Raw genomic sequence first — 24,517 nt, forward strand, 5'->3', positions numbered from 1 at the left:
GAACCATAACCGTAAGAAATCAAATCCAGAAACGCGATAGGACATTGATATCATTTCTCTCGCGCTAAGGTAAAAGAAAAAGAGAAAGGAAAAAGCCACGCAGATAACCACCATTATTGTAAAAGAGACTACACTACTCCGTAAGACCAACATGTAACACAGACGCATGAGTTCTCAAATGTGGCTATGGTACTTACTACTGTGCCACTACTCTACAAAGCTAAGAGAAATTCATATCGTGTGTGACTAACAGATACGACCCAACAATAACTAATAGTGGCGGTTCGAAACAGCCGACTGGGGTCACCCAGGACAACTATGCTTTGAAACGGAGATCAATGAATCAAGGAGGCACGGAGGAGAATCACCACTCGGCCTTGCTCACTTCCTTTATTGCAATTAGGTTTTGCAACGGCAGCGAAAGGGTATCCAAGTCCACAGTGAGTAGAGCAATACATTTGCGCGTCAGAATCAAATAGAAAGCGAAAACAAATGGATATCATTAACTTGACGTACGTATATGCCACGATATAGAGTATATTGTATACAAGCATATTAGTATGATAAGATATGTATGGCTCTGATGAGCCTAGCGCCGTGTTGGATATCACTTGAAAATTCGCAAATGAGAAACATCATAAAGCATAGTAGTATATCCCGTGACGCCCAATAACATGCACAAAGATTGTCCCTCTCGCGCGTCTTCCATACCACTAGAACGCCGTCTGAGAAAATAATATACCCGAGAAATGAAGTAGTGAAAATCGGTAAAATCATGAATCATCAAGGCGAAGGGGTCTCAGTTTCCGGCTCTGTAGGCGGCTGCTTGCATCCGCCGCATCGCCTCGCGATGCAAATCCCGCAGCTCGCCTCGTTGCATCCCCTGCGCAATAGCCTGGTCTATGTGGTTCGCAGCCATCATCTGCTGCTGCCTGACTGTCCAAGCTTGGTCATGTTCAGAACGGCTAAATGCCGAACTTGAGTACGGCAATGTTGTCCGCGCCAAGTCCTGGCGAATAGACTCTCTCCAGGCGGCCCCTGTAGCATCGGTCCGTGTTGGAGTCAGTCGCTGCTGCTGGATCATATCTCGACGCTTCGCGAGTGGCATGTCATCATCATCATCAATTAAATTGGCCTGACTTCCAAACCCAGGCGAGGAGATGCCCAAACCCAATGACTGTCTAGAGGCAGAGGCAGAATGGGGTATCCAGGAGTCACGGGATAGCGAAGTCGACGATACTCGATTCCTGATCAAGCTCTGACGCTGTGTCATCAATTGAGGGCTCTTCCCGTATTGCGGCTTCTGGAAATTGACCTCCTTGCTTTCATCAATTGGAGTTGCCGCGAGAGTATTGCTTAGAAGCTGGCTTGAGGAGTGTCTTCGATAACCAGGCTGCAAAAGACTGTGTTGAGATGCCAGAGAAGCATTGGATCCAGATCTTAGTAGAGGAGTCAAAGGGGGCGGAGCTACTCCAGTTGAGGCCCTCCGGAGACCTGTGAGATCCTTGTTCGGCTCAGGAGAAACAGATCTTGGCGATCTACTCTTGGACCTGCTCGACATGGAAAGGCTGTTCGTTAAGCCATATTGTTGGTTTATGGTAATTGGTGTTGGAACAGCCGGAGGGGGGCGCGCTGTCAGCGGCGTTTGCAGCAATTCCTCCACTTGAACAGGCGCGACCGTCTCTTTCGTGCTATCGCCTAGAGGTTTATCCTCAATTATCGGCCGAATGGGTTCGATCTCCGGAGTCTCTGCTTCGGATAGATGCTTCGCCCACTCGTTTGTTCGATAGGAGGAAACTACTCTGGAGACGCGATCAGGTAGTTGTGTCATCGTGTCCGCGGTGAGTGATGTTTTCCTGACCGAAGACTGACCTTCTTGTTTCTCCGAGGCTGTTCGTGAAGGCACCATCGCCGTCCCTTCTCGAGAATGACTCTTGCCGTCCTGCTCTGACACCGACTGCCCTGTAGTGGGAGGCGGACTAGATACTGGAAGCAAGGAAAGGACCTGCCGCGCCGGTAAAACATCAGCGGGATCTGGCCTTTTCTTTTCCTCACGGCCACTTTCGTCAGCTTCTGGTTTCGACTGTTCACTTGGTTGAGCATTGGACTCAGATGGCCCTCCAGAGGCAGACTCCGATATCGACTTCACATGCGTGGTGTCTTGGTTTGCGGGACCCTCGATCTCGACAGGCACAGTGTTATCCTCATTGGCCTCGTTGGCCTCGTTCTCATTGCCCACTGGAGAATCGCTGACTTCAGAAGCAATATCCCTTTCATCCTCATCTGGAACTCCTGCTACTGAAGATGCTGGAGATTCGTCTTTTGTCGCAACCAATGCCTCCTCAGACTCAGAGGTAAGCATGGGGTTGTGCCCAGCAGATCTCGATAACCCTGTAGATAGTCGTCGCGCCAGAATGTCGGAACCGGAAAGAGTTGCCGCGACTGATCTCTCATCGTCATCACTACTCGATTTCTCCTCTGGGGCCTTGAACGGCAAGGGCATAGACGCTGGATGCTCATCACCGCTCGGGGGGAAATCGCCAGGCAGCTCGTTCACATACCCGCCGGAGACATGATGCTCGTCGTCGCGCACTTCATCATTAGCTTGTTCTGGATCACCACCCGTTCCGCTGCCAGTTTCATTGCTGTTTCTGTAGCTCTGGTGTCCATTATTAGCGTCATCGTTGGGATCAATTTCGGTTGTTTCTATAGCTGTAGATCGCTTTCGCGGGCTGTCCGAAGCATCGATGTCTATGCCAGAGTCGGAAGGATGGGCGTCTTTGTTGCCATAGACGGACTCCCAGAGCGCTCTATCTCGCATATTGGCTTCCTCGATCTGTCTTCCAAGTTCCGCTTCATGCTCCTCGCGTTTCTTCTCCTCTTCCGACTTCATCATAGCTTGCTGCTTTCTCCTCTCTTTGACTACTTTCCAGAGTCTGAATTGTGAGATTAATCCCATAGCAAATATTATCATAGTCAGCGCAATCTCGACTTTGATGCCGCGTGTTACGGGGTAGGTATTAGTATTAAGAGGGAATGTGTTCGCGTTCAATTCTGGAATATCTCGTTAGCAATGGCGCAATCACTGAACAGTCAATCACTTACCCCACAGGTACAGCCAGAATTCTTTCAGTCCAGCTCGACTGAAACAGTCGATCCCAAGGACTATGGCAGTTGCACCGGCGAAGGAAGTAGCCACAACTAAGCCGTAAGGTCTCGTATAGTGACTGAACGACACAGCATATATGCCAGCAGAGAACGCCCCAATGAACGCTCCCTTTGAGCCGGAGCTGGTGAGGAGGCCACCGGATTTGAGTTCGAGGAGCCACATGCTTAAGCAAAATCCGCCCAAGAGGCAGCCAAGGCCCTCTGTGATTTCACGGAACACCAGGGCCAGTGCACCAAATATGGCGCCAGTAACGAAGATAGCGACGAAATAAGCCCCCTGAACTGCATCTCGCACTGGAGGGTTCATAACATATTCAATAAGAACCTGAGAAATAGTTAGTCATGGCTAGTATAGGTACACAGCAAATTTTAGTACCGTCACTCCTAAACTGGTCAAGAAAGCTGTCGAAAGAAATATATGGAGCCTAGTGTTTCCCATCAGTAAAAATGGCAATATCCTTCGAGTTCACATCTCACACATACCTTCTCTTCTTTACCCCAATCAGCGCATAAATGCCACCTAGTACTATGAGGACGACACCTGCGATCCCCACAGCAGGCGTGATCTTCGGCTGAAGAGGAAGGACATTAGGATCTTGTTTTGGCCCTGTTCTTCGTTATTAGAAGAATCGAGGAATTCCTTTGAGAGTGAAAGTGACCAACCGTCTACGGGGTCTGATGAGGCAGTCGGCGCAGTAGCATTTGCCGCTGTAGTGCCAGTCGGCGTTGATGAGTTTGTCGTTGCGGTATGGTTAATTGTTGATGTAGCAGCACTTGACGTAGTCGTTGCTGCTTGCGCCGAGTCCGACGAGCTGGCCGCAGCTGTACTGCTCACAGACTGGGAGCTTGTATCGCTGTCGGTTGCAGAGACAGTGGAAGAGGCCGAGGCAGAGGCAATGGACGTCGCATCTTCTGCAAGTGCGAGGAAAGCGAACGCGATGCAGCTAATGACAATGAACAGATTCCGGAAGCGCATTTTATTAGACGGAGAATTGCGCGAAAAGAGGGTATAAGGAAGCGATGCCGATGGCCATCAAGTTTATAGACAGTCAACACGATTAGCTTCCCCGAATGTCCCATGTAGGACTGAACTATGGGCGGGGGAGGCAGCAATATCAACAGAGAAAATGGCAACACTGCGAATAGGCTGTGATTAAGAATTACTGAGAAGTAACAAAGATGGGATGCCAGTGAAGAAGAGACCAGAAGCCCTTGAAAATAATTTCTAGCTTTTGCAACGATGGCCATACTCCGATAATCCATTGCGCGATAGCGGATCGGGTCTTTGGCTTTTGTTTCTTCCCGTCGCCCCCCAACGCTGGTAGCATTCCAAGCGGGCCAGAAGGATGGGGCTCCGTGACGTACATAAGCAGATCAGCCAACTGGGGATATATTCTAGATGGTCATATGCTGGATCGAACGCAACTAAACAGGCAAGGATCATACATCAAGCGCGCATGGGCACTGACCCGGGGAATCTGAGAACTTGCGGGCGAGTGGGAAGGTGGCCGAAAGTTGGATCAGATCATCAGAAGCAGAGCACTAGGCTTGCAACTAACTGGCTTCAGGGGTTGTCCAAGAGCTTAATAGAATGTGGTTTAAACTTGCGGCTGTAAAAGGCTGTCTGCCGGCCAAGCAGAGCTCTCTTGTGGCGCCTCGAGAGCATTGTGGTTGACACGATATGAGAGCAGAATCTCCTAAATGGTCAAGCAGTTCCCTTTCTCACCCACGAAGCCGCGGCATTGCTAGCAGTTCGTCCTATCATGGATGAACACCAATCAAGACGGTGGCCTCCTAATATACTATATCCAATGTGAAATTCATATAAAAGACCCTCAATTGCTCTGTCGGGAACTTTTCGACTGTGAGCACCCAGTGGTCCATAGAAGCTTGGCATGGCTTTCGGAAAGTGGATAGAAGGTTCCTGACTAGCATCGTCTATTGACTTTGGTCCCTCCCGAAGGCCCACTGCCAGATGACATGTCCGATACTTTGTAAATCCGATGCTGCGGACGGACGAGTGAACAGAACACCGCAAGATGAGATTGCACACCGATTGTGGCTAGTGCTGCAGCATTGTCAATGCTGAGAAGCCCATGTTCAGGCCGGAAATCGAACTCGCCACTTCACCTCACGGCGGCCAGACCTTGGAGAGCTAGGTTGGCTTGCAGTTTCGCCTAATAATAATCGAGGAGGTCCACTGCAGGTACAGTTAAGGTGCCGTCTGCAATTTCAAATACATCGTTAAAAAGAAGCCATCCGCATCCAATGGAGCCACTGGGAGACGCCATGTGAGAATCTAGCTTTCCACATATCCGTATTTTCGAACAGGCACCACCAATGGTACTATGTCTGCGCGCATGGCAGGAAACATATTCTGCATTGGTGTCTGCACTGCTTGGAGGTGTATGGAGCTCAGCTGTCTTTGCTGAATGCGGTGTGCAGCTCTGCCTACAGCTCCAACTTCAAGGTCAAATGTGCCGCACACGGAAATTGACAGTTCAGGATAGAGCGCCGAGGGTTCGTCGATCGTCAAGGCACTAAGATCGAAAAGCCCGACCTGAGCATCCTCCGCTGCCACCAGTGGCAGACCGCCATAGAGTCAAATTAAAACGTAAAGTCTTTTTGATTGATTATTAGTTAGCAGGTCCATTATTGTGCGAACTGCGAAGACTGCTGGATGCTAGTTCAAAGTTGAAGGCAATGCCAAAGCGGCTGAAATGGTAGACAAACTGGGATCTGAAGATGCTCCTTGCGTAGAATTAGTCTCAGATCCACGCGGTCGCCTATCGTCACGTGACAGCGCCGTCGCGTATCTATCTCCAAGATCGAGGAACACGTTAATCCACGCGCGACGACACTCATTGACCTGCGGACATTCATCACTACCGTCTTGATACCCCTCATATCCATACCATACAATGCCGGCCTTTACTCCCCTCCGTCCTTTCCTGCGGGCCCCCGCGACTACTTTCTCTGCTCGTTCTTTCAGCTCGTCTCCAGCGCGTTCCGTCGCCCGTCTGATCATCACGGGTCGTCTGGGAGCTGAGCCTGAGCTCCAGGCAACATCCACCGGACAGGATGTTGTGAAGTACGTTGTCGGCACGTCGTACGGCCCCAGGGACAACCGCCAGACCAGCTGGTTCCGCGTTTCGAGCTTCCAGCAGGAAGGTCCACAGAGGGACCATCTCCTCAGCTTGCCAAAGGGGTAAGTCATCCAGGAAGCTTCTTATTATCCATTGGAACAGCAAACACCATCACCGATCAGTAAAATATCGGCCTGCTAGTGGCATTGAAGCTCTTCCGGGAAGGATGTCAGGGACAAACGGTGCAGCAGTTGTTCGGAAAATTTGTCTACTTGGCTCCAATCATCTACATACGCTATTGGATACAGAATGGGAAAGAACTGACTTTGACCTTCCAACAGTACCCTAGTCTACGTCGAAGGTGACGCTAGCATCCGTACCTATGAGGATGCCGAAGGCAAGAAGCAATCCAGCCTGAGCGTTGTGCAAAGTATGTCTCGATCTGATACCGAGCTTGTTTATTCCGGCCCGAGGGGCCCCATGTTTCTCTTATCGCAGTCTGCTAATATCTCTGCAATTCCAGGGACTCTCGAAGTTCTCAAGCGCCCCAGCTCTGAGTCCTCCTTCCCGTCCGAAGAGACTCAATAAATTGCCTTGAATACTATAGGCACGGGCGTCCTTGCTATGTATACCCAATTGAATACATTTCTTTTTTGTCCCATTCCAGGACCTACCGGTTCTGATACGGAGGATTTCTGGCAGGATTGAATTCTCTACTCCTTGTATTTTTTTTTTTCCCTTTATCTGATTCCAGAACGAATGAGTGTAATGTGTGGATGAGAATGTATTATTTCTATGTTGATCTTGAATATATCGCATTGCTACGTAAATTGCCGTGTTACAGCCCTAGCCATAACGTGCATCACATGCTAGACTAGAAGACTCATGGAAGAAGAATGAAGGAACACCAAGTCCAACTGGCCGAGATTCCAACCTACTATGTAACAGCTGTTGACACAATGCTTATTTTTCCATTATCCTATCACAAAGATCTACAGCCAACATATTAGCGCTGGGGCCGTGTTCCGATCTTCCATCGTATCTGATCTGAAAGCATTTACATGGAATGTGATACTTGAAACTTCGGGTTAAACTTTTCTTTGTAGCAACCGATACACATGCTGGAGAGACATGGATGATAGCTGCCGGGGCAAGACAAGAAGCACAATGGCACCTGCGGCGAAACAACGCATACTTCCACCTCATGTTGACGTCTAAAATTCATAGTAGCAAGCAATTTGAAACACTCCCTTGGAATTCCTGGCTTATCTTGCCTGAGAACCCTGAGATAATTCTTCTGATCATGGCTCATAAGACACGATCTCATCACCACAATACGGGCAAATTGACACCTTGGCCTGGCGAATGACGTGCTTGACCTTGATGCCCGACTCTGTGTTCGGCGACGGAGCGGCATCTGAATGAATATCACCCGCCTCGCGTGGGCTATGACCTGCCCAAGCACTGGTAGAGACTGTATTCTTTGGAGACTCAAGATTGTTGTTATTATTAGCAGGTGCAGCAGGGGTATTACCTCTTCCGGTGCGGAAGAGAGTGCTGACCAGCAGATGCTTGAGTCTACTACACAAGGACGCTTTATTGGCCATGTTCCTTTCCTCGGAGTAGACGCAGGGTCCTTTCTCCAGATCGGCAGTAGTAGAGGTGGCGGGAGGATCATTGGAAACAGAGTCAGTTCTCGACGAACTTCTACAATTGAGTTAGTAAGAAAACAGGTTCTGCTGGGGAAGAATTCGGAGCTGACCTTGTCGTGTTGGACTGGAGACTCCAGGTAAACATTTTACCTAGTTTACTCATCCGACTAGAAGAAGAGCCCAAACTTTTGGCGGAGTAGATATCGGACTGTGACTTCACAGGGAGCCAATGGTCAACTCCGAGCTTGGTGAGAATCGAACGGTACATCGAAGTCGCATCTTTTCCGAAACCGAAGAAGACGAATAGAACAAGTGTTCCGCCAATGGGTATCCAGCGATCGAAGAAGCTCTGGCCATGGGTCGCAACCTTGATAATCGTATTCCAGCCGGGACCATGAAGTCTAGAAAAGGAGTAGTCGTGCCATGGTAGTGAGAGTTGAATATCCACATAGAGGACGTAAGCCTGAGTGGGAAGAATCGCCAATAGCATCACAGATGCCATGCAGAACAGCCGCAAGAATCTCGTTTTGTTCATACTACTTCCACTTCCACGAGAACCGCTAAGGATCGCGCCGAACTCTCTGTTGTACTTGATGATACGATACATCACGAGGCCTAGGGAGTAGTCAGCATCTTGCAGGAAGTATTAACAAACGATAGGACGCTCTTACAGCAGTAGTAAGCCGCAATCATGCAAATCACCGTTGGCCACAGGTAAGATAAAACCAGGGTAACCCAGCTTTCGTCGAAGTTATTCACACATCCTGAAATTGTGTAGAGCATGTAACGGGTTTTCTGGACAAAGAAGTGCGTGATCATGGCTAGGATAGGGATAACCAAGCAAAATGATATCTCAATGGCGAGTTTCTTGCGACGCTGACTGCGCGAAGGGACGAGAACTGTACGCTCCGTATCCAGGACTTCTGCAAGGTGGCGGAAGATACACAGCAAAGCTCCAGGTAGACCGACATAGCTTGCCACCATCAGCTTGACTTCGACATCGCAGAGCCCGACACCGCTCCACCAGGAGTCGACATCATCTGTAGGCCAGATGAAGGCGTTCACGATGTTGAATACATTGTTGACCAGAAACCAACCGACAAGGCACACGGCAGGGAAGTTGGAATTCCTCAAATGCCACATCAACGGAGTAATGCTCAGTATGATTGACAGGAGCGACAAGAGTGGGATAATAATGGCCTCGGGAGCACGTTCATACTCGCTGTCAGCCATGACGAAATATTATCCCTCTGTGGTTTCCCAGATAGTTGCTTGAATCCGAAGCACGTCCAATCTGGTCGAGGACTTCCTATTGTATGAAGCTTGCAGGTTTGTCTTTTGAGGATAGTCTTGAACTTGCTCCAATTTAGGATAGCTATCCCTGACTGAAAGTCCGGAGTACACAAAGATTCAATTCAAGAATGATGTGATCAACATGAAGGGAAATAACTGCACGCTTGTATGAGGATGTTGAGATTGAAGCCAGAAGGATAGAGATCTAAGGCTGAGCTCTATACCCGTGGAATCGAGACTGAAGACGAAGAAGGAGTAAGGACTCGCATTGTGCAGTGTATGTATCATGATATCTACAGAAAGATTCATATCAATAACAGCTTATCCAATTAGCAAGCCTCAATAAGTTTAGAATAAGAGACAGTGAAGGAAGTCCTTTTGAGAGCGCTTTTGGCGTTGAGGACACCATGCCTATTTCGGTACTCAATAAGCAGTTCGACTATAAAATCTGAACTTATTGAGGAATGGCATCACAGATGGAGGGTATCCTTGACTGCCCAGAATCAAGATTTAGGAAATTCACAATAGCCCGACCTACTAGGTTTCCCGTTCAGGGTAACACAACATGTCTGAGTAGAAATTATTGCTTGATCCAAGCATCAGCAATAGTTAAAGGAAGTTAGAAAAGAATAGTTACATGGTTAAGAACCGGCGGGGAAACAGGATTAACTAACAGGCGCGGAATCCGGGGTTGATTCGCGCATGCCGTCATCCACTGCAACCATAATAATAACATAACATAACTCGCATCTTCGCAAACTTGCCGTCCTTCCTTTCACCCCTGCCGTTCCTGATCCATGTCCTAACGGCCCTTTTTGGTGCTTCTCTGCTCGAGGAATACAATGTGTCTTCCAAGTGGTTAGTTCAAACTCATCCCCCCTATGCTATTGTCGATCAAAGAGCGCTTTCTCTGATGGTATACTGTACATTCGCATAGCGGCTGCTCCACGTCATGCCTGATCACTCCGAGCTTCCAGCTTCCCAGCACGCCTCCTTCAACAGTGGCGCCCACGTGAACGCTTCAAATGCTCCCTACCTTCGTCGGGGCTCTTCGCGTGCAGGGATGTCGACGGAGTTTTCATCAAATATGCAGAGAGTCCGGCGCAATTCAGTCCTGTCGGACTCGGTGTCCGAGGCGCGACACTCCCTCCGATCATCCACCGATGGCCTGCTTTTCCCACGAGCAAGCAAAGATCAAATAGTAGATGTGCGGGAAGAAGAGTCGCATTGGCACTCCGCACCTCTTGCGCTGGCGCTGCTGCCTGCAATTGGAGGCATTTTCTTCAAAAATGGCAGCGCTGTTATTACAGATGTGACGTTGCTCGGGTTGGCAGCTATATTTCTGAATTGGTCCGTCAGACTGCCATGGTAAGAAACAGACATTGATCGCTTAGAAAGAACAGGCGACTGATTCCGGTATTTAGGGACTGGTACAGGTCGGCGCAAGCGATTAGACAACGAACATCCGTGGATTTTGGGGCGCAGGAGTTGATGGAGGAGCCTACCAGCATCGACGAAGCCGATGAAGCGTCATCTTCGAAGCCTGGGGACCGAGTCCACTCTTCGCCAAAATCTGATCCGAGACTACAACAGTCAGCTGCAGTTGACACCGCAAATAAGGAGCTCCGCATTCACGAACTGGCAGCTCTGGCATCCTGCTTCATCTTCCCTGTGGTAGGAACCTGGCTCTTGCACGCTATCCGATCGAAGCTATCACGGCCATCTGAGGGACTCGTGTCCAATTACAATCTGACAATATTCTTGCTGGCATCTGAGATTCGGCCGGTCTCCCATCTTCTCAAGATGGTTCAGGCCCGGACTCTCTACCTTCAACGCACTGTCGCATCTTCCCCGTTTGAAGATGACAAGGTCGACGCGAACAAAGTCATTGACATGGCAAAGAGACTGGAAGAATTAGAAGCGTATGTCGCAAACAATGCGGCCGAGCGGCTGCCCGATTCTGGCAAAGCTCCTGAGTCTGCTTCTGCCTCGGAGACGCCGCAACAGGTCGTCACGCAATTGACGTCTGATGTCCGCAAAGAGCTTCAACCCGAATTAGATGCTTTGAATCGTGCAATGAGGCGCTATGAGAAGCGCACAACCCTGACAGCCTTCCAGACAGAGTCCGAGATACAGAGACTCGAGACTCGGGTGCAGGATGCCATCGCTCTGGCAGCCGCAGCGCAGCGCTCTACGGCTGGGAGTCATCAGCGTTATGCTCTTATCCTGCTAGACTGGATCTGCGCCATTGTTGTGCTGCCAGTCCAAGCCATATGGACTTTGGCCAGCATGCCCGGCCACATCGCAACGTGGGGATTGTCTCATGTGAAGTCAATTCTAGGTCTGAATCGGCAGCGAGTGAAGACTGGCAAACCAAGGTACTCCCAGGGCCAGAGAGGGGTACCATCTTCTAAGTTACAGCAGAAAACGGTGCCCTTAACGCAGCTGCCAGGCGGCAGAGGTCCCAAGAAGGCGATATAGAGATACACTTCCAATATCCATTCATCACCTTTGGTCCTTTCTACCTTTTCTTGGAAATAGCACTCCCAAGTATTCCTATAGGTCAGAACATTTCATTGTAATAGCTTCATTCGCTCGTCCTCTTACGTTATTTCACTGCTACGTATCGCTCCACTATAATCCTTTATATATATCATTCGTCAGATTGTATCTTGTACATGGTCGGAGCTTCTCGGTTGTGATTCGAACCATGCTGTGTTGGGTCATGGGTCGCTGGATTTGTTTAGGATATAGCGATATTCATATTATCTCATGTGTACATATATCCAGGGCCTAGATGCATTTCACATACTGAATACTCGTCCACTTCAATTTCGCAAAGCTACTAGACAAACTTTCCCACCCTCCCCATTCTCAGTTACGAACCAAATGATCAGGAATTAGTAACTTCAAATCAAAATCCTCCTCCGGCTGAGTTGTACCATCACCGGCAATAGCAGGCTGCGAGAGAAGACCATTGCGGGGCTGTTAACTAAGATGTTCTAATCTGACTATGTATGTACTTGAGTTGTTATTTCTGATTGGAAAAAAGTGGAAATATACAAGAATCGCAGATATAGATGATTTATTTATTCAAGGCCATTTGAATCTGGTGCTAATCTACAAAGGGGCATTACTTGAACCCACCTGCATCTGGATATGAATGGAGGGTTTGGAGAAATGAACAATTAACAATTTCAATTCGCAGGACCGTCACGACCTAGTTTATTAAGGCGTAATAGACGGTTAGAATGCAAGGAAGTCATTGCCTGTAATTTGATTCAGGAATGGCTTTCCCCAAGCAGATAAGCTGCTGAGATGTATACATAGTATATAGGGCGGAGTATGACTGTACAATGACAGCTCTAATCGTGGACAAAGGACGGGTATATGGGAAAGTTGGTAGTATCCGCTGTTCTCGATAGAAAGGGGGAAAAAAGAGAGGAGTAAGTTGATGACCGGTCATTGCCAGCAACGACGCCCCTAAGTTGCACCACCGGATGGTCCGCAATCATCCACTGCTACTGCTTTCAAGAACGGCTCTATGATGTTCCTTTTTCGCTCTTCCAATGCTCGTCTCTCCTTTTCCTTGTGTGGAACATGCACATCAGGAGCGATTATGATGTCAGCAAACAATGATGCGAAGGCCTTTTCCACTGCCTGCCGTCGCTGAAGATCCGTCCTGCCTTGGTCTTCGGACGATGTAGACGTCGTCAGGGTCCGGGCTCGCTGCCTCAAACTGGCGGCCGACATAAAAGACGCTGTTGTAGTCGGCGAAGTAAGCGGAGGGACTGACGCTGATGGCAGATCAGCTGCGAACCCCGGATCCGAGATCTCGGACGTCATTGGAGACTTCGTTGCAGCTGCAGGAGGACGCGTCGGAATAGCTGAGACTGGCACAATCTCGTTTGCGATTCGGAGAAGCATAAAGGTGATGAAAGTAAATGATACACTGTGGACGGGGGAAGAGGAGAGACCTTCCAAGACCCATGCTTGTGCTTCTTCCGTGGATTGAAGTGGCATCTGGGCCTTCTCCCGTGACAACATTCGCTGAGACATGTCTGTGAAAAGATCTTTCGTGATAATCCGCCCATCTAGGGAGCGGATGAAAGCAACGAGAGTTTCGGACAAGATCTCCAGGCGATGCAGAGATAGCACTTCGGGCGGGAATACGTCGTTCAGAGACCCATTCGTGTCCAGAGCTTCGCGAACCGCAGCAAGAAACGGTTCTCGCTGGGTCTCATCCCTCATAGTCCATGTCTCAGGCTCAAAGGGCCAGGCAGATACACCATTAGGCCCGAAAGTCCAAGGCGGAGGCGACTCCCCTTCGGCGGGCCCTTTCATCATGCTCCATTCAGCAACAGCACGTACTGTCAGATCAGATATGGCCTCAGTAAGCCGGAAGATCTCTCGAGGCGCCGATAAGCGAGCTTTCCCCTCAAATTTCAACTGATCGGGAGGGGTGTGTATGAGGCTACGGGCCCCGCCTTCTGGCATGTATATAAGTTCTTCTAATGAACGCCCAAAACACGTCGGCAGCCACCGGGCATTAACTGGAATAAAATGGTCCCTGCCCGAGATTACCCTGAGGACTAAGACGTCCTCTAACTTATGATGGCCGGAATTGAGCAATCGGACCTGTGTAATATCCTTGACGATGGCTATGAGATCAATGTTTGCAGTATCACCTGGAGACAGTGTATATTCGTCCGGACTCTGATTCTTCTTACTATCGTGTTTCTTCTCGTGGGAAGGCCAATGGACACGAATCTCCACCCAATGAGGGGCTATACCAGTGGTCTCCTTGCTACCACCGGCTCTCTCAGCAAAAGTGAAGGTGGCAGGGACACTGCTGGTATTGGCAACGGTGAGACTTCGCGTAACGTGGACACCATAAGGGACATCGCCAAACTCAACAGCGTTGGGATCCTTCGTCGCAGTGTCATCTCCCTCTCCATCCTGGAGATCAGTTTGATGGTCTACCACGACAGTCACAGAAGGGCGCGCTTCATTCTCAGCCTTGTCCAGCTCTCGAGCAACCTCTTGGTACACCATAGTCTTAAGTTCCGGGATGACAGAATTATAAGTCAGGGTGAAGAGAGCATCCAGTGGTTTGTGGTCCGAGGAGAGGATACCCTGATGTGAGAGATAATGGTCGAGTCTGACCGGATCGTCGTAAGCCACGCGGCTTTCCGACGGAGTTGGATCGCCAGCAGCGTCTTCAGTTTCGTCGTATTCTTCAAATTCATTCACGCCGTCGACATCAGGGTCGTATTCGAACAGGACGTTATCATCTTCTACTGCCTTGTCCAGGCCGCGCGCCTTCATCTCGTCGTCCTTCTTCTTCGCATCCTTGGCCTCCTGGACTCGTCGCTCATACCTGCGTTTGTCATGCCATGTTCGATAGAGGATCCGATCGCACCAACTCGGGCCTCTCTGCTTCTCGCTCGAATCGAACATTGCAACGCTACCAATATCGTATTTGTAGGTTGGAAGGAAATTGATCTCACCTTCCTTCCAGCCTTCGTGGAATGCTTTCTCTTGAGATTGTTGTGCAATGAGTTGATCGTGAGGTAGTAGAGACGACAGGGTCATGCGAAGATTTTCTGGGTTGGAATTTGGTTCGATGTCTTTGTCAACCAGCGCTACCGGTGCAGAATCGACTACAAGACGAGTTGAACCCGCAGATGAATCATCATCTTCTTCCCCAACGACATGCGGAGATTGGGGATCAGTGTCAGTGTCGCTATCCCCGATGGATTTGCGCTCTGACTCGTGCGTCGCATCATATGTGTTTGGTGTATGCAGCGACAAGAGCCGCCGGACATCCTCCCCCGGTATATCATCCAGACGATAATTGAGATCTCCAAACCAGAACGCAAAATCTTCCTTGCCAATGCTATCGCTTGGCTCTCCCAAGATGTCATCTTCAGGATCCAACGGGGCAAACTTGGCGCGTGCCACAATCTGGCTAGCATCCCAATTGCGGCGTTCTAGACTTGCTTTATCCGAACCTGCAGCCAGATGGCAATTGACGAACACCAAACGAGCCGTCTCGCCGAGCACAATACGGGCAGCAACAGCGCCCTTGTTCCCCATGTAGCCCATTAGACCGGTCCCCACACTCGTGGTGCTAACCGATGATATACTCCCTACAACAGCTGGAGAAGCGTATATGAGTATCAAGAGGCCGACCAATTGCTGCTCCGCAACCAGTTCGTAGCCCGCAGGCAGGGCCTTCTTCATGGCCTCTTTCCATCGAGTAGATGGCCCGGGGTCAACAAAGGGTCTCAATGCTTCCGAGGGCGACGAGACATCCACAATCTCCTGCAGACCAAGAGCGTAAATACCTACGTCTTCCGGCCTGACGGAGGAGTCGTCTTTTCCATCATCACTGCCACCACTTGAGTGACCACTTTCCTCGGACTGTGACCTTTCGTGACTTTGTTGCCCTTGCTCTTTTGCAAGCTTTGCGGTAGATAGCCTTTCGCAGACTCCTTTGCCATGTACGAACCACTCCCCAACATCCTTCTCTGTTCCCGCAATAGCAGCCACATTCCAAGTTCCGATCTTGATGCGAATGGACCGCTGGCGCGTATACTCCGCTCTTCTTGACTTCACTGCCTGAGAAAGAGACCGCGGGTCCGAGGCAACAATGCCGTGCTGGTGACTTTCGTCACTATCAGAGGGATAGTGTCCGGGGGCATCGCGAGCTTGAGGAGATGGCGTCGCAGAGTGTTCTTCGCTACCTGCCATCTTTCAGATGAGCTGTTTCAGTAGGTTGTTAATGGATCAGCAACATATACTGCCGCTGTGCATCGCTTCAATTCCCTCCGTTGTATATCGTTAAGAGTTCCCCGCGGGTAATGACGGGAGAGTGTCCAGACCTCTCAGGAACGACCAGTTCAGCAAAGAGAGGAGCGTAGTTTGAAGCAGATTCACGCCATCACGGGGCACGTTCGAACTCTGAACGGGCGGTCTGGACAGCCTCAAGCAGGAAGCACAAGTACTTCCATCACGAGGCCAGACAACGACGGTTTGGTATAGATCGCGTGGGCGGAGGGAGGAATGCACGAAGGTTGGAACGGGAGGCGCCAGAAACAGGAGCACAAAATCCACGGGGACGACCGTCTATCTAAGCAACGCGACAAAGTCAGAGATGGCGGGTGGCTGAAGGCAAACGGACGACGTTAGGACTTCATCAAGCCGTGGGTGAGCGCGAGGCCCTTCGAGACCGGCTTTGGCTTAGCCGGCGCTCTTGGGGGCGTCGATCCTCGGAGCTTCAACAGCTTCACAGCTTACGGGTAGGTGAACTTATCATTACTTGCCAACTCAACTCAACCAACTAGCTGCACACACAGCCAGGAAAGCGAACCACAACCGTCACAGAGTGAACTGCAATCGCTTCTCTATCTGAGATCCGACTCTACAGGTCTCTCTCTCTCTCTCTCTCTCTCTGCCCTTCACAATGACTCCGCGTAAAGCCCGCGAACGTCGTCCCAATCAGCACAATAACCACAGCCACCACCACCCCCTCCAGCAGTCTGCCACCATCCAGGCTTCTGACTATGAATCTGACAACGCCTATTACTGCTCCGATAACCAGCAACAACAAGTGCAGCCCATGTCGCTGCCTCCCACGCGCTCCAATGAGGAGCTCAACCTGTCTGTCCTCCGCCGGCACGACCCCGCCATCAGCTCGATTCTTTCCCTCGCGCCCTACGCGGTCGTCTACATCTTCAGCCCGTCCACACGACAGTGGGAGAAGAGCGGAATCGAAGGCAGCATGTTCGTCTGCCAGTTGACTCAGGGCGATATCGGCGAGGAACGCTACAGCGTCTTCGTGCTGAACCGACGAGGACTGAACAATTTCGACGTCGACCTCACAGACGGCGAGAACGTCGAAATCACAGACGAATACGTCATTTTGAAAACCGACGAGACAGATGAGAATGGTGGCGGCGGGAATGAATCCCGTATCTACGGTCTCTGGATCTACTCTGAACCGCCGCCCAACTCGACCGCGGAGACGCGGACATTGAACGCTCAGGTCATTAAAGAATGTGCTGTCCACGCGGGGCAGAGTTTGAAGCTCGCACACGAGCGACTCGAGATCGAGCGGCAAAACGATATTCATGCCGTTGCTGAGCAAGAGGGCGTATATTCGAGCGTCCCTATGGACCGACAGGTGTCACTCAAGGATCTCTTTGGCCAGCAGAGAGCTCAGGATGACGGCTGGACTGTTAGGATGCATAGTCCAGGACATGCAGAACCGCCGCAGGGACAGTTCTGGCCGCAACAAATGCAGGTGCCGATGCAGCCAGCACCGACGGGGGATGTACTCGGGGATTTGTTCCGAAGAGCTGGAGTGGCGTATCAGACGGGGCAGCGGACATCATAGCTTCACATCATATCTCCCGCATGCTTTAGTCTTGGCTTCATCTTTTTTTGTCTTATCCCTTTTTCATATAAAAGAAGAGGACTAACTAGTATTGGGGAACCGGCTTGTAACTTTAGATACCCACTGAAGATGCTCACGAATGAATGAACGAATGAAAAAGATGAAATGCTTTGTTATCGTAGATCTATATATATACAATATAATGCCATATATTGGCAGCATTCCATGTTCCATATCTCCAAAGTACTCATTCGAGCACAATATCTTTAATAAACCGCGCAACCTTACGCGCCATAATAGGACTATGCCCTACATATAAACATACGTCAGCCCAACCTTCTAGCAACCCCCACAACAAAGAAAGAGAAGAACCATGGGCCCAAAACTCACGAATACAAAAAGCATGCGGTATGCTATCCTCGCAGACAATCATGGTCGGACCATCCTTGCTACTACTACCCCCCCTCGACTCGATAATCTCATCGCGGGTACGCTCTGCAACCCAGTGATCGTTACGACCGAAGTAGAAGACGAGTCTGGATGGTGGCTTTCCTGCTCTGGAGGTGCCCCAGATGTCGTCGCTCCATTTGTCGCTTGTGATAGTGCGCATTTCGTCGGCGGCCATGTGTCTGGTTTTGATTAGTTCTTTTTCTCGCTTTGTTCGTGTGCTTTGACAGAAAAGAAGAAGATAAGGGTAGGAAGGAGTAAAACATCGTTGAATGGGAACGAGTACTGGAATCAATAAAGAAGATCACACATACAAAGCCTGTCTAACTCCACGCTCACTCTTGAGAAAGCTCAAGGTAGACTCAACGGCACTCGAAGGCGGATTGCCCATGACCAGTCGAACCAAAGAGCGAAGAACCCAGTCAGGGAAAACAAAGGCGAGGACCTTGACGACCAGACTGGCGACTAGGGCGAGCTGAGGGATGAAATAGAGGAGCCACTGGGTGAAGATTCATAGATTAGTACAGCACATGTTATGATTTATCTCCATAGTAACAATATACAAAGCGGGTGTATATACATACCGTCAACCTCTTTCCAGCAGCGGACTTTGCAATATCAATCACTGTCGGAAATAGCAGGACTGCGCCGACGATATCGAAGGGTCCTTCTTCTTCTGCTGCTTCACCGTCACCCATCTTCTCTTCCTCCCGATGTCTCCTCAGGATCTCCATAGCGATATATGCACCGACCGAGTGACCGATCAGAATCACTTTCTGCTTATTCGACTTCTGTATAGCAGCAGTGGTGCTCCTCGTTGCCCTCCTAGGGTTCATGGGCTCGGGCTCAGAAGAGGCTGAATCTCTCATGAGAGCGTGGAGCTTCTTCTCGACGAAATCGATCTGTTCTTCGAGACTATATAAACGTCCCGGAATGAGAGTAGACGGGTCGTTGTTCCCTTTCTTTCCCTTTTTATCTTCTTCTTTCTTGTCCCCAACATCAAATCCTCCTAAACTGGCTCCATAGATTCGGAATCCGGACGAAAGATCATCGTTCTCTTGTGCGTCTTCTGCTGCCAGCTTCTCCGAAACAAGAGATAGGAAATCATGATAATAAGAAATCAAGCCCGGATTTCCCGAAATGAAGAAAACAGTCGTCGGTACATCTGTCTTTGATGATGACGAGGTGCTGCTGCTCTTCGTTGAGCTGAGGAATAGATTGGGTGTGATCTGCGTTGTCATTGTGTTGTTTTGATCGATATGATATCAATGGGGAGAAAGGAAACAGGACTAGTATCAAATATTAAATGGGAAACAAATCATACAACTAGCTCTTGTCTATGTATAGGGGAAAGCCAATGGGGATACCTATCTTATCGGTTAGATGTACACCCAGGCGGACTGGAGGGAAGAGCGAGATGTTGTTGGATGGCAAAAGCTCAATGCGCTGGCTGAGAGTTCATATTGCAGACAGAAACGTTTATTGTACAAATTGGGCGTTTTTCTCTGCAGGGCATCTATATGCAAGAGACGAAAGGTAACAGTAGTAATCGTTCCTCGGTAGGTTTCTTTTGGACCGAAGTCACGCGCGAGACCGGCATCCGGGCAGCTCCACTCAGGCGGAATGACCGAACTCGACCTGGTTATGTCCTGTAGACTCAGGCTATGATTCTACTACTCATGGTGTTACGACGCAGGAAACAGTTACTGGGACCCGTGAGTCGCTACGGGAAAGGGCACAGTCTCAAGAATATCAAACACCCCGACTTTGATTCATCATATGCAGAGTTTTAATGCGTCCCATCACGTAAGTCACTCCGACTCCCTTCCCAACCAGCTCCCCAAACCCCATGGAAAACGAGAATGCGACGACCACGACGGAGACGACAGGCCACAGCCCGACCCAGTCAGCAACACCAGTATCTTACCAGCAGTAGCATCAAGACTCCCGCCGTAAGCCCTACGGCCCCTTATGTACGCCAGATTCCAGCCGATTTCCGACCATCCTCAAGCGGGATCACAATTAGATCCCAACCATGGAGGGTGGACGGAGAAATGTAAACCAGTAAAAGAGACCGAGGACTTTCAGAATAAAATAACAATCGAGAAGAAAAGGCACAGGCATGGCATGGCAAAAGAGGCTGGTAGGAGCCAGACGCTCGACAGCGGACCAAGGGCAATAGTCTAAGAAACGATAGGGCTAAGACAACAAGGCACTCAAAATCACAACCCCAATGATGAATGTACAACGGGAAGCAGGCATCGGTGGCAGCTGGGCTCAAAGGGTAAAAGCAACGAACACAAGCATAACGCCCGAAGCCGTCACCACGCGCCATCTGGTATCTTAGGATGAGCAGGAGTAAAGCAAGACAGAAACTTGAAGTTCTCGCAACACCGGAAACAATATATTAAGGGTGTTGTTTCAGACAGGGAGGCAGCCAACAGAGTAGGTATTAGTTTACCAGGCCTTATCAGCCGGTAACCACACGCCGGCCTTCAGTAGTGTTTTCCTTTCCCTGTGTATCGCCTGCTTCGGCTTGGTCCTTGTCCGGCGTAGACGCTTTATTCCGCGATTGGCCGAGATTGATGGCTATCTTTCTGGGCGCCGTGTTGCTTATAGATTGCTCGTTGGACGATACTCCTCTATCCTCGACCGTGATCGATCCAGTCGAAAAGCTCTTCCTTCGCCGCAAAAATCCGGAGCTGCCAATTGATGACGCACTTGAGCTGCGTCGCTTTGGACCAGATGATAGCTTGACCAGTTCGTCGTCTTCTTCATCTTGGCGACGACGCTTCTCCGAGATCCTCTCAGGTGGAGTCTGGGGAGGAGTTGAAACGGGGGTCACAGGAGCTTCGGACGAAGCCGCTAACTCCTTAGAGGCCGCTGTCGTCGGCGCCTGTTTCTCTTCGCTTGGTTCTGTTTTCGTGTCCATAACTTCATCATCGTCATCGGGATAGTCGACAAGGGGCTTCACAATAGGCGAGGCGGAGCCATTCGCAGGCTGGCCGGCGACAATAGCTCCTGGCTGATTCTCCTGTTGCCACTGAAAAGTTAGCCCATTTCCTTCAGAAACCACAGAGCCGTATGCATTATAGGGATATCCTACTTCTTCCTCGTCGTCTGAAGTATTGAAGTATGCCTCCTCTGCAGCGTCCATCTCCCGGACGCCCTGCCAGCGTTGGCCATTGATCTGACTGCGCTGGGATGATGTCCCCTCATCATGACTGAATAACGAGGAATCACCCTCTGCGCCGTAGCCTTGCATCTGTTCGTAGCGGACTATAAGGTTCTGGAACGTGTCCACATAGGTGATGTTGTTGAGTTTGTCTCGGTATTTCTCAACGACGTGAAGAATAATAGGCTTGATGTTTTCTCTCTTGACGTATTCGAACAGTTCCAAGCAGGCGGAATTCAGAAGATTATCACGGGGCATCGTTTCATAGACGATATTTAGGATTAATCCAAAGGTGTTGTTATGGGTCATTTGCGCCTGATAGAAGGTGTCTTGGAGGCTGACCAAGGTACGGAAGAATTTGAGGGCAGCTTCACCCACGTTAGTCATGTTCCCTCGAGTACAGAACATTGGATCAACTTACTCAGTTTGAGGTGCTTCTGCGGCACAGTCAAGAGCTGTGCAACGCGGGGAGACAGGGCTTCTTCATGGATGAAATTTCTGCTCCGGAATAGATGCTGGCGAACGAAGAAAGTGAGGATATCAACAAGATGCGAATAAAGTGAGACTTCTTGGAACGTGAGGTCGTTAACTGTATTGCAACCTTGTCAGTCAATTATATCCCCTGCTAGCTTTCTGAGAACAAATCAAACATACAGTTGGTGCGAGTTTCAAGCCGCTTCAAAGGCGAAAACAACTTCTTAGCAGATTCGTCAAAATAATTTTGCACAAAGGCGTCTGGAATCGGATTTGAAGGACGCAGCTTCGCTAGGAAATCAGAGCCTGTCCTGCTCATCGGGTCCTGAGGAGGAATCTGAGGGTCAAGCAGAACCTTGATAGCATCTGCTAGCTGGTTTTTGACGCCGAGATCCGTCTCCATATGAAGCAGTTCGATCAAGGTATCCGTGAGTGGCGTCTTCTTCTCGTTCACAGCCTTCAACATGTAACCACGCATCATAATCGGATCGTGATCAAGCAGCGCTACCAGGATATCAATCCCAGTCGTGCGCATCGCGGGATTCGGGTGCTTCACTGCGAAAGCGATGACCGCGAACAATCCATGACTTATGAAGTTGGCGAAGAGTGTCGCACGCGCCGCCGCCTGCAAGTTCTTCGCAATTGAGGCACATTGATGCAGGAATTGCACGGCATCGTCTTTCCGTTTCGCATCACTGTTTCGCGGATCGAACACCGAGAAGAGTTCTTTGAGAAAGAGTCCGTTGGACTGAATATGATTCACAATGTCGACTTGGTTGAAGAAAATCAGAGAGTTTAGAACGGAAAATGTCGGATCGTCCAATATCCGAGCCAACACGACATCTTTCAAATATTGCAATCGCCATGTATGTCGGATCTTCCTTCGGATGGCGGGATCTTTGATCGGAACCACTTCTCTGAACCGGGACTGGTCTGACAGATATTGCCGGTGATTTGCTTTGTGAGCGGGGAAATCAGGGTCGTCTATGGCCATCAGCAGTCAGAAACAAAGTGTGGTCGTAGACGAGTATGCCAACTTACACTCCAGGGCCCCGACCACCCCCAAGATGATATCGTCCGCCACGACTGTCTCGATTATGGTGTTGTCGTTCAGCAAGATCAGAGCTTTCATGATATTGCATAGCCGATGAAGATCTATGAGACTCTCCAAGTCCTCTGCGACGGTCACCAGGGGTACCAGCTTCGGAACGTAGTCGTCACGGATGATGAATTTGGATAAGGCGTCCCGGCCAGCTTGCGAGACACTGGCTACTCTCATCATATGTTCGATTTCTGGAAGATTTCCCAGTTCAGGCGGCGGAAGCATGGTCGGGTTGAAGTGATCTAGAGCATCGTCGGACAGGGCATCATCTGAGACGGGCGTTCCAATATCAGTCTCCCAAAAGCAGATCCTCTAAGGGTAGCATTATAGCATTTAAACCAGAGCTAGATACTGACCTGCTCCTGCTATGGCCAGAAGATGATGCTGCACGCTATTCACGAAATCCCTTCACGGAAACATAGACGGTCAGTGTATGTCTCAACACGTAACGCGGGTGACCCAAGAGCCTCACCAGATGGCTGCGCAACCTTCTGCCTCCTGAAAACTCAATGCCATATCAGTGCCATTGGGCTCCGTCCACACGATCAGAGTTTCTGTTGTCATCACAAAGAAATCAGCGATCCACTGCCGCGATAGTCTCAACCCCATCCCAACGACGGACCTTGTTGCTTCTGATACGAATCATCTTTGGTGATCCTGGTCTCCAGGAGCATCCGCTCCGGCTGGTCTTCCGACTCGACGAATATCCGGGGTTCATCCTGCCAGAGAGATGGTGGTTAGCAGAGGGCTGGCGATGAGGCTGATGGACGGCGCGAAACGCCCGTCGCAGGATCCCGCAACCTGGCGCCAAAGCGCAAAGAGGCCAGCTGCGCGTTCATCACGATCGCATCGAGACTTACATCGAGAATCTGGCCGGTACAGAAACCGGTTCCCCTGTCGAACCAGTCATTATCTCTGAGCTCGTATACCTTGACCCGCTTCCGATCGTTGGGCGGCGCGACGGCCAGAGCCATTGTACGGGGAAAGGGAGAGGCGGTCTCGTCACTCCGGGACACCTCTTCGCGAGTGTACCGGCGCGAGGAGAGCCGCAACGCAGCCGAAAGAATCCAGGATTCTTCAAAAGAAGCTTCCTTTTTTTGTGTATTTTTTCTTCTTCGATATGCGCACGGGCAGGCAGAGGGGCGCGGCAGGTATGAGTCGGGAAGATGATGATCCTGGCGTCGGTCCGGCCACCTGACGCCTCGGCAGTCGACGCTGTTTAGCTAGTTCCTAGACGCGCAGAAATTTGACGAGGTACACGCGACCGGGAGAGCCAGCGATTCGTTTAACTAGCCACACGCGGGGAAGAAGATTTGGGGGAGGCAACACGATCGGACTGGGGTTGAAGAACACCACCACCGAAAGTACGATGGGAAAAGATCGCGGCAGGATGGAAGATTCGCACAGAGTCCCGATCAGGACGAGACCAAACGAGACGAGACGCAGCAGTTTTTTTCTTTGGCGGCACATGAGGCTGAGATGACGTGCATCCACAGAGGTTCGTTGGGCTCTACTCTATGGGGCTTAGAGTCGAGGCTTTCGTGCTTGAGCTTACCTGGTCTCTGTCTTTAGTTAGTTAGTTAGCGAAAAAAGGGGGCGTCTTCCAGCTCTGGTTCGGTCTGGAGCTGCCGTGGACGATCTGAAAGCTAGATGTCCCAAAGTCTACCGCCGCAGGTACCACCACGCTTGTTCATCAGATAATCGTCATGTTCGTCGTGC

General features: G+C 50.2%; 8 protein-coding genes across 8 annotated transcripts; 3 read left to right on the plus strand and 5 right to left on the minus strand.

Moving 5' to 3' along the window:
* Nucleotides 1-601: 601 nt before the first annotated feature.
* Nucleotides 602-4,329, minus strand: C8Q69DRAFT_234691 (hypothetical protein). The gene is made up of 5 exons (XM_028626431.1): nucleotides 3,832-4,329; nucleotides 3,652-3,775; nucleotides 3,545-3,593; nucleotides 3,106-3,493; nucleotides 602-3,054 (listed from the first exon to the last, which is right to left on the minus strand). The coding sequence occupies exons 1-5, from the start codon at nucleotides 4,142-4,144 to the stop codon at nucleotides 800-802; spliced, it is 3,129 nt and encodes a 1,042-aa protein (XP_028485804.1). The 5' UTR covers nucleotides 4,145-4,329; the 3' UTR covers nucleotides 602-799.
* A 1,694-nt stretch (nucleotides 4,330-6,023) lies between these two features.
* On the plus strand, nucleotides 6,024-7,210 carry C8Q69DRAFT_464216 (putative ssDNA binding protein). The gene is made up of 3 exons (XM_028630404.1): nucleotides 6,024-6,376; nucleotides 6,596-6,684; nucleotides 6,778-7,210. Exons 1-3 carry the CDS (start codon nucleotides 6,090-6,092, stop codon nucleotides 6,840-6,842), a joined length of 441 nt encoding a protein of 146 aa, XP_028485805.1. The 5' UTR covers nucleotides 6,024-6,089; the 3' UTR covers nucleotides 6,843-7,210.
* A 6-nt stretch (nucleotides 7,211-7,216) lies between these two features.
* Nucleotides 7,217-9,401, minus strand: C8Q69DRAFT_234686 (a-pheromone receptor PreA). The gene is made up of 3 exons (XM_028626430.1): nucleotides 8,578-9,401; nucleotides 8,017-8,521; nucleotides 7,217-7,961 (listed from the first exon to the last, which is right to left on the minus strand). Exons 1-3 carry the CDS (start codon nucleotides 9,137-9,139, stop codon nucleotides 7,556-7,558), a joined length of 1,473 nt encoding a protein of 490 aa, XP_028485806.1. The 5' UTR covers nucleotides 9,140-9,401; the 3' UTR covers nucleotides 7,217-7,555.
* A 425-nt stretch (nucleotides 9,402-9,826) lies between these two features.
* On the plus strand, nucleotides 9,827-12,141 carry C8Q69DRAFT_234657 (hypothetical protein). Its single transcript, XM_028626429.1, has 2 exons — nucleotides 9,827-10,567; nucleotides 10,624-12,141. Exons 1-2 carry the CDS (start codon nucleotides 10,152-10,154, stop codon nucleotides 11,678-11,680), a joined length of 1,473 nt encoding a protein of 490 aa, XP_028485807.1. The 5' UTR covers nucleotides 9,827-10,151; the 3' UTR covers nucleotides 11,681-12,141.
* Nucleotides 12,142-12,522: 381 nt separating this feature from the next.
* C8Q69DRAFT_234766 (phosphatase family protein) lies at nucleotides 12,523-16,336 on the minus strand. Its single transcript, XM_028626433.1, has 2 exons — nucleotides 16,006-16,336; nucleotides 12,523-15,955 (listed from the first exon to the last, which is right to left on the minus strand). The coding sequence occupies exon 2, from the start codon at nucleotides 15,953-15,955 to the stop codon at nucleotides 12,683-12,685; it is 3,273 nt and encodes a 1,090-aa protein (XP_028485808.1). The 5' UTR covers nucleotides 16,006-16,336; the 3' UTR covers nucleotides 12,523-12,682.
* Nucleotides 16,337-16,342: 6 nt separating this feature from the next.
* On the plus strand, nucleotides 16,343-17,810 carry C8Q69DRAFT_234727 (putative decapping enzyme Dcp1). Its single transcript, XM_028626432.1, has one exon. It carries the CDS (start codon nucleotides 16,668-16,670, stop codon nucleotides 17,598-17,600), a length of 933 nt encoding a protein of 310 aa, XP_028485809.1. The 5' UTR covers nucleotides 16,343-16,667; the 3' UTR covers nucleotides 17,601-17,810.
* Nucleotides 17,769-19,679, minus strand: C8Q69DRAFT_464225 (hypothetical protein). Its single transcript, XM_028630405.1, has 4 exons — nucleotides 18,632-19,679; nucleotides 18,362-18,546; nucleotides 17,991-18,229; nucleotides 17,769-17,909 (listed from the first exon to the last, which is right to left on the minus strand). Exons 1-4 carry the CDS (start codon nucleotides 19,286-19,288, stop codon nucleotides 17,848-17,850), a joined length of 1,143 nt encoding a protein of 380 aa, XP_028485810.1. The 5' UTR covers nucleotides 19,289-19,679; the 3' UTR covers nucleotides 17,769-17,847.
* An 838-nt stretch (nucleotides 19,680-20,517) lies between these two features.
* C8Q69DRAFT_400617 (component of IIS longevity pathway SMK-1-domain-containing protein) lies at nucleotides 20,518-23,772 on the minus strand (the record flags this gene model as incomplete). The annotated part of the gene is made up of 9 exons (XM_028627892.1): nucleotides 20,518-21,090; nucleotides 21,154-21,590; nucleotides 21,644-21,811; nucleotides 21,877-22,680; nucleotides 22,738-23,067; nucleotides 23,155-23,204; nucleotides 23,271-23,352; nucleotides 23,421-23,517; nucleotides 23,659-23,772. 9 exons carry the CDS (start codon nucleotides 23,770-23,772, stop codon nucleotides 20,518-20,520), a joined length of 2,655 nt encoding a protein of 884 aa, XP_028485811.1.
* Between the last annotated feature and the right edge of the window lie 745 nt (nucleotides 23,773-24,517).

The sequence above is a fragment of the Paecilomyces variotii genome (assembly GCF_004022145.1).
Source record: "Paecilomyces variotii strain CBS 101075 chromosome Unknown C8Q69scaffold_4, whole genome shotgun sequence".
Lineage (NCBI taxonomy): Eukaryota > Fungi > Ascomycota > Eurotiomycetes > Eurotiales > Thermoascaceae > Paecilomyces > Paecilomyces variotii.

Coding starts and splice junctions, on each gene's coding strand:
- C8Q69DRAFT_464225 (XM_028630405.1), bottom strand. CDS start 19,288: ATGACAACGCAGATCACACCCAATCTATTCCTCAGCTCAACGAAGAGC. Junction 18,547..18,631: donor CTGCTGGAAAGAGGTTGACG/GTATGTATATAC, acceptor ATCTTCACCCAG/TGGCTCCTCTATTTCATCCC. Junction 17,910..17,990: donor ACCGCATGCTTTTTGTATTC/GTGAGTTTTGGG, acceptor GTTTATATGTAG/GGCATAGTCCTATTATGGCG.
- C8Q69DRAFT_234766 (XM_028626433.1), bottom strand. CDS start 15,955: ATGGCAGGTAGCGAAGAACACTCTGCGACGCCATCTCCTCAAGCTCGC.
- C8Q69DRAFT_234657 (XM_028626429.1), top strand. CDS start 10,152: ATGCCTGATCACTCCGAGCTTCCAGCTTCCCAGCACGCCTCCTTCAAC. Junction 10,568..10,623: donor TGGTCCGTCAGACTGCCATG/GTAAGAAACAGA, acceptor TCCGGTATTTAG/GGACTGGTACAGGTCGGCGC.
- C8Q69DRAFT_234727 (XM_028626432.1), top strand. CDS start 16,668: ATGACTCCGCGTAAAGCCCGCGAACGTCGTCCCAATCAGCACAATAAC.
- C8Q69DRAFT_234691 (XM_028626431.1), bottom strand. CDS start 4,144: ATGCGCTTCCGGAATCTGTTCATTGTCATTAGCTGCATCGCGTTCGCT. Junction 3,776..3,831: donor CTCATCAGACCCCGTAGACG/GTTGGTCACTTT, acceptor AACGAAGAACAG/GGCCAAAACAAGATCCTAAT. Junction 3,594..3,651: donor ATTGGGGTAAAGAAGAGAAG/GTATGTGTGAGA, acceptor GGGAAACACTAG/GCTCCATATATTTCTTTCGA.
- C8Q69DRAFT_464216 (XM_028630404.1), top strand. CDS start 6,090: ATGCCGGCCTTTACTCCCCTCCGTCCTTTCCTGCGGGCCCCCGCGACT. Junction 6,377..6,595: donor CTCCTCAGCTTGCCAAAGGG/GTAAGTCATCCA, acceptor ACCTTCCAACAG/TACCCTAGTCTACGTCGAAG. Junction 6,685..6,777: donor CAGCCTGAGCGTTGTGCAAA/GTATGTCTCGAT, acceptor CTGCAATTCCAG/GGACTCTCGAAGTTCTCAAG.
- C8Q69DRAFT_234686 (XM_028626430.1), bottom strand. CDS start 9,139: ATGGCTGACAGCGAGTATGAACGTGCTCCCGAGGCCATTATTATCCCA. Junction 8,522..8,577: donor GATTGCGGCTTACTACTGCT/GTAAGAGCGTCC, acceptor ACTACTCCCTAG/GCCTCGTGATGTATCGTATC. Junction 7,962..8,016: donor CTCCAGTCCAACACGACAAG/GTCAGCTCCGAA, acceptor ACTCAATTGTAG/AAGTTCGTCGAGAACTGACT.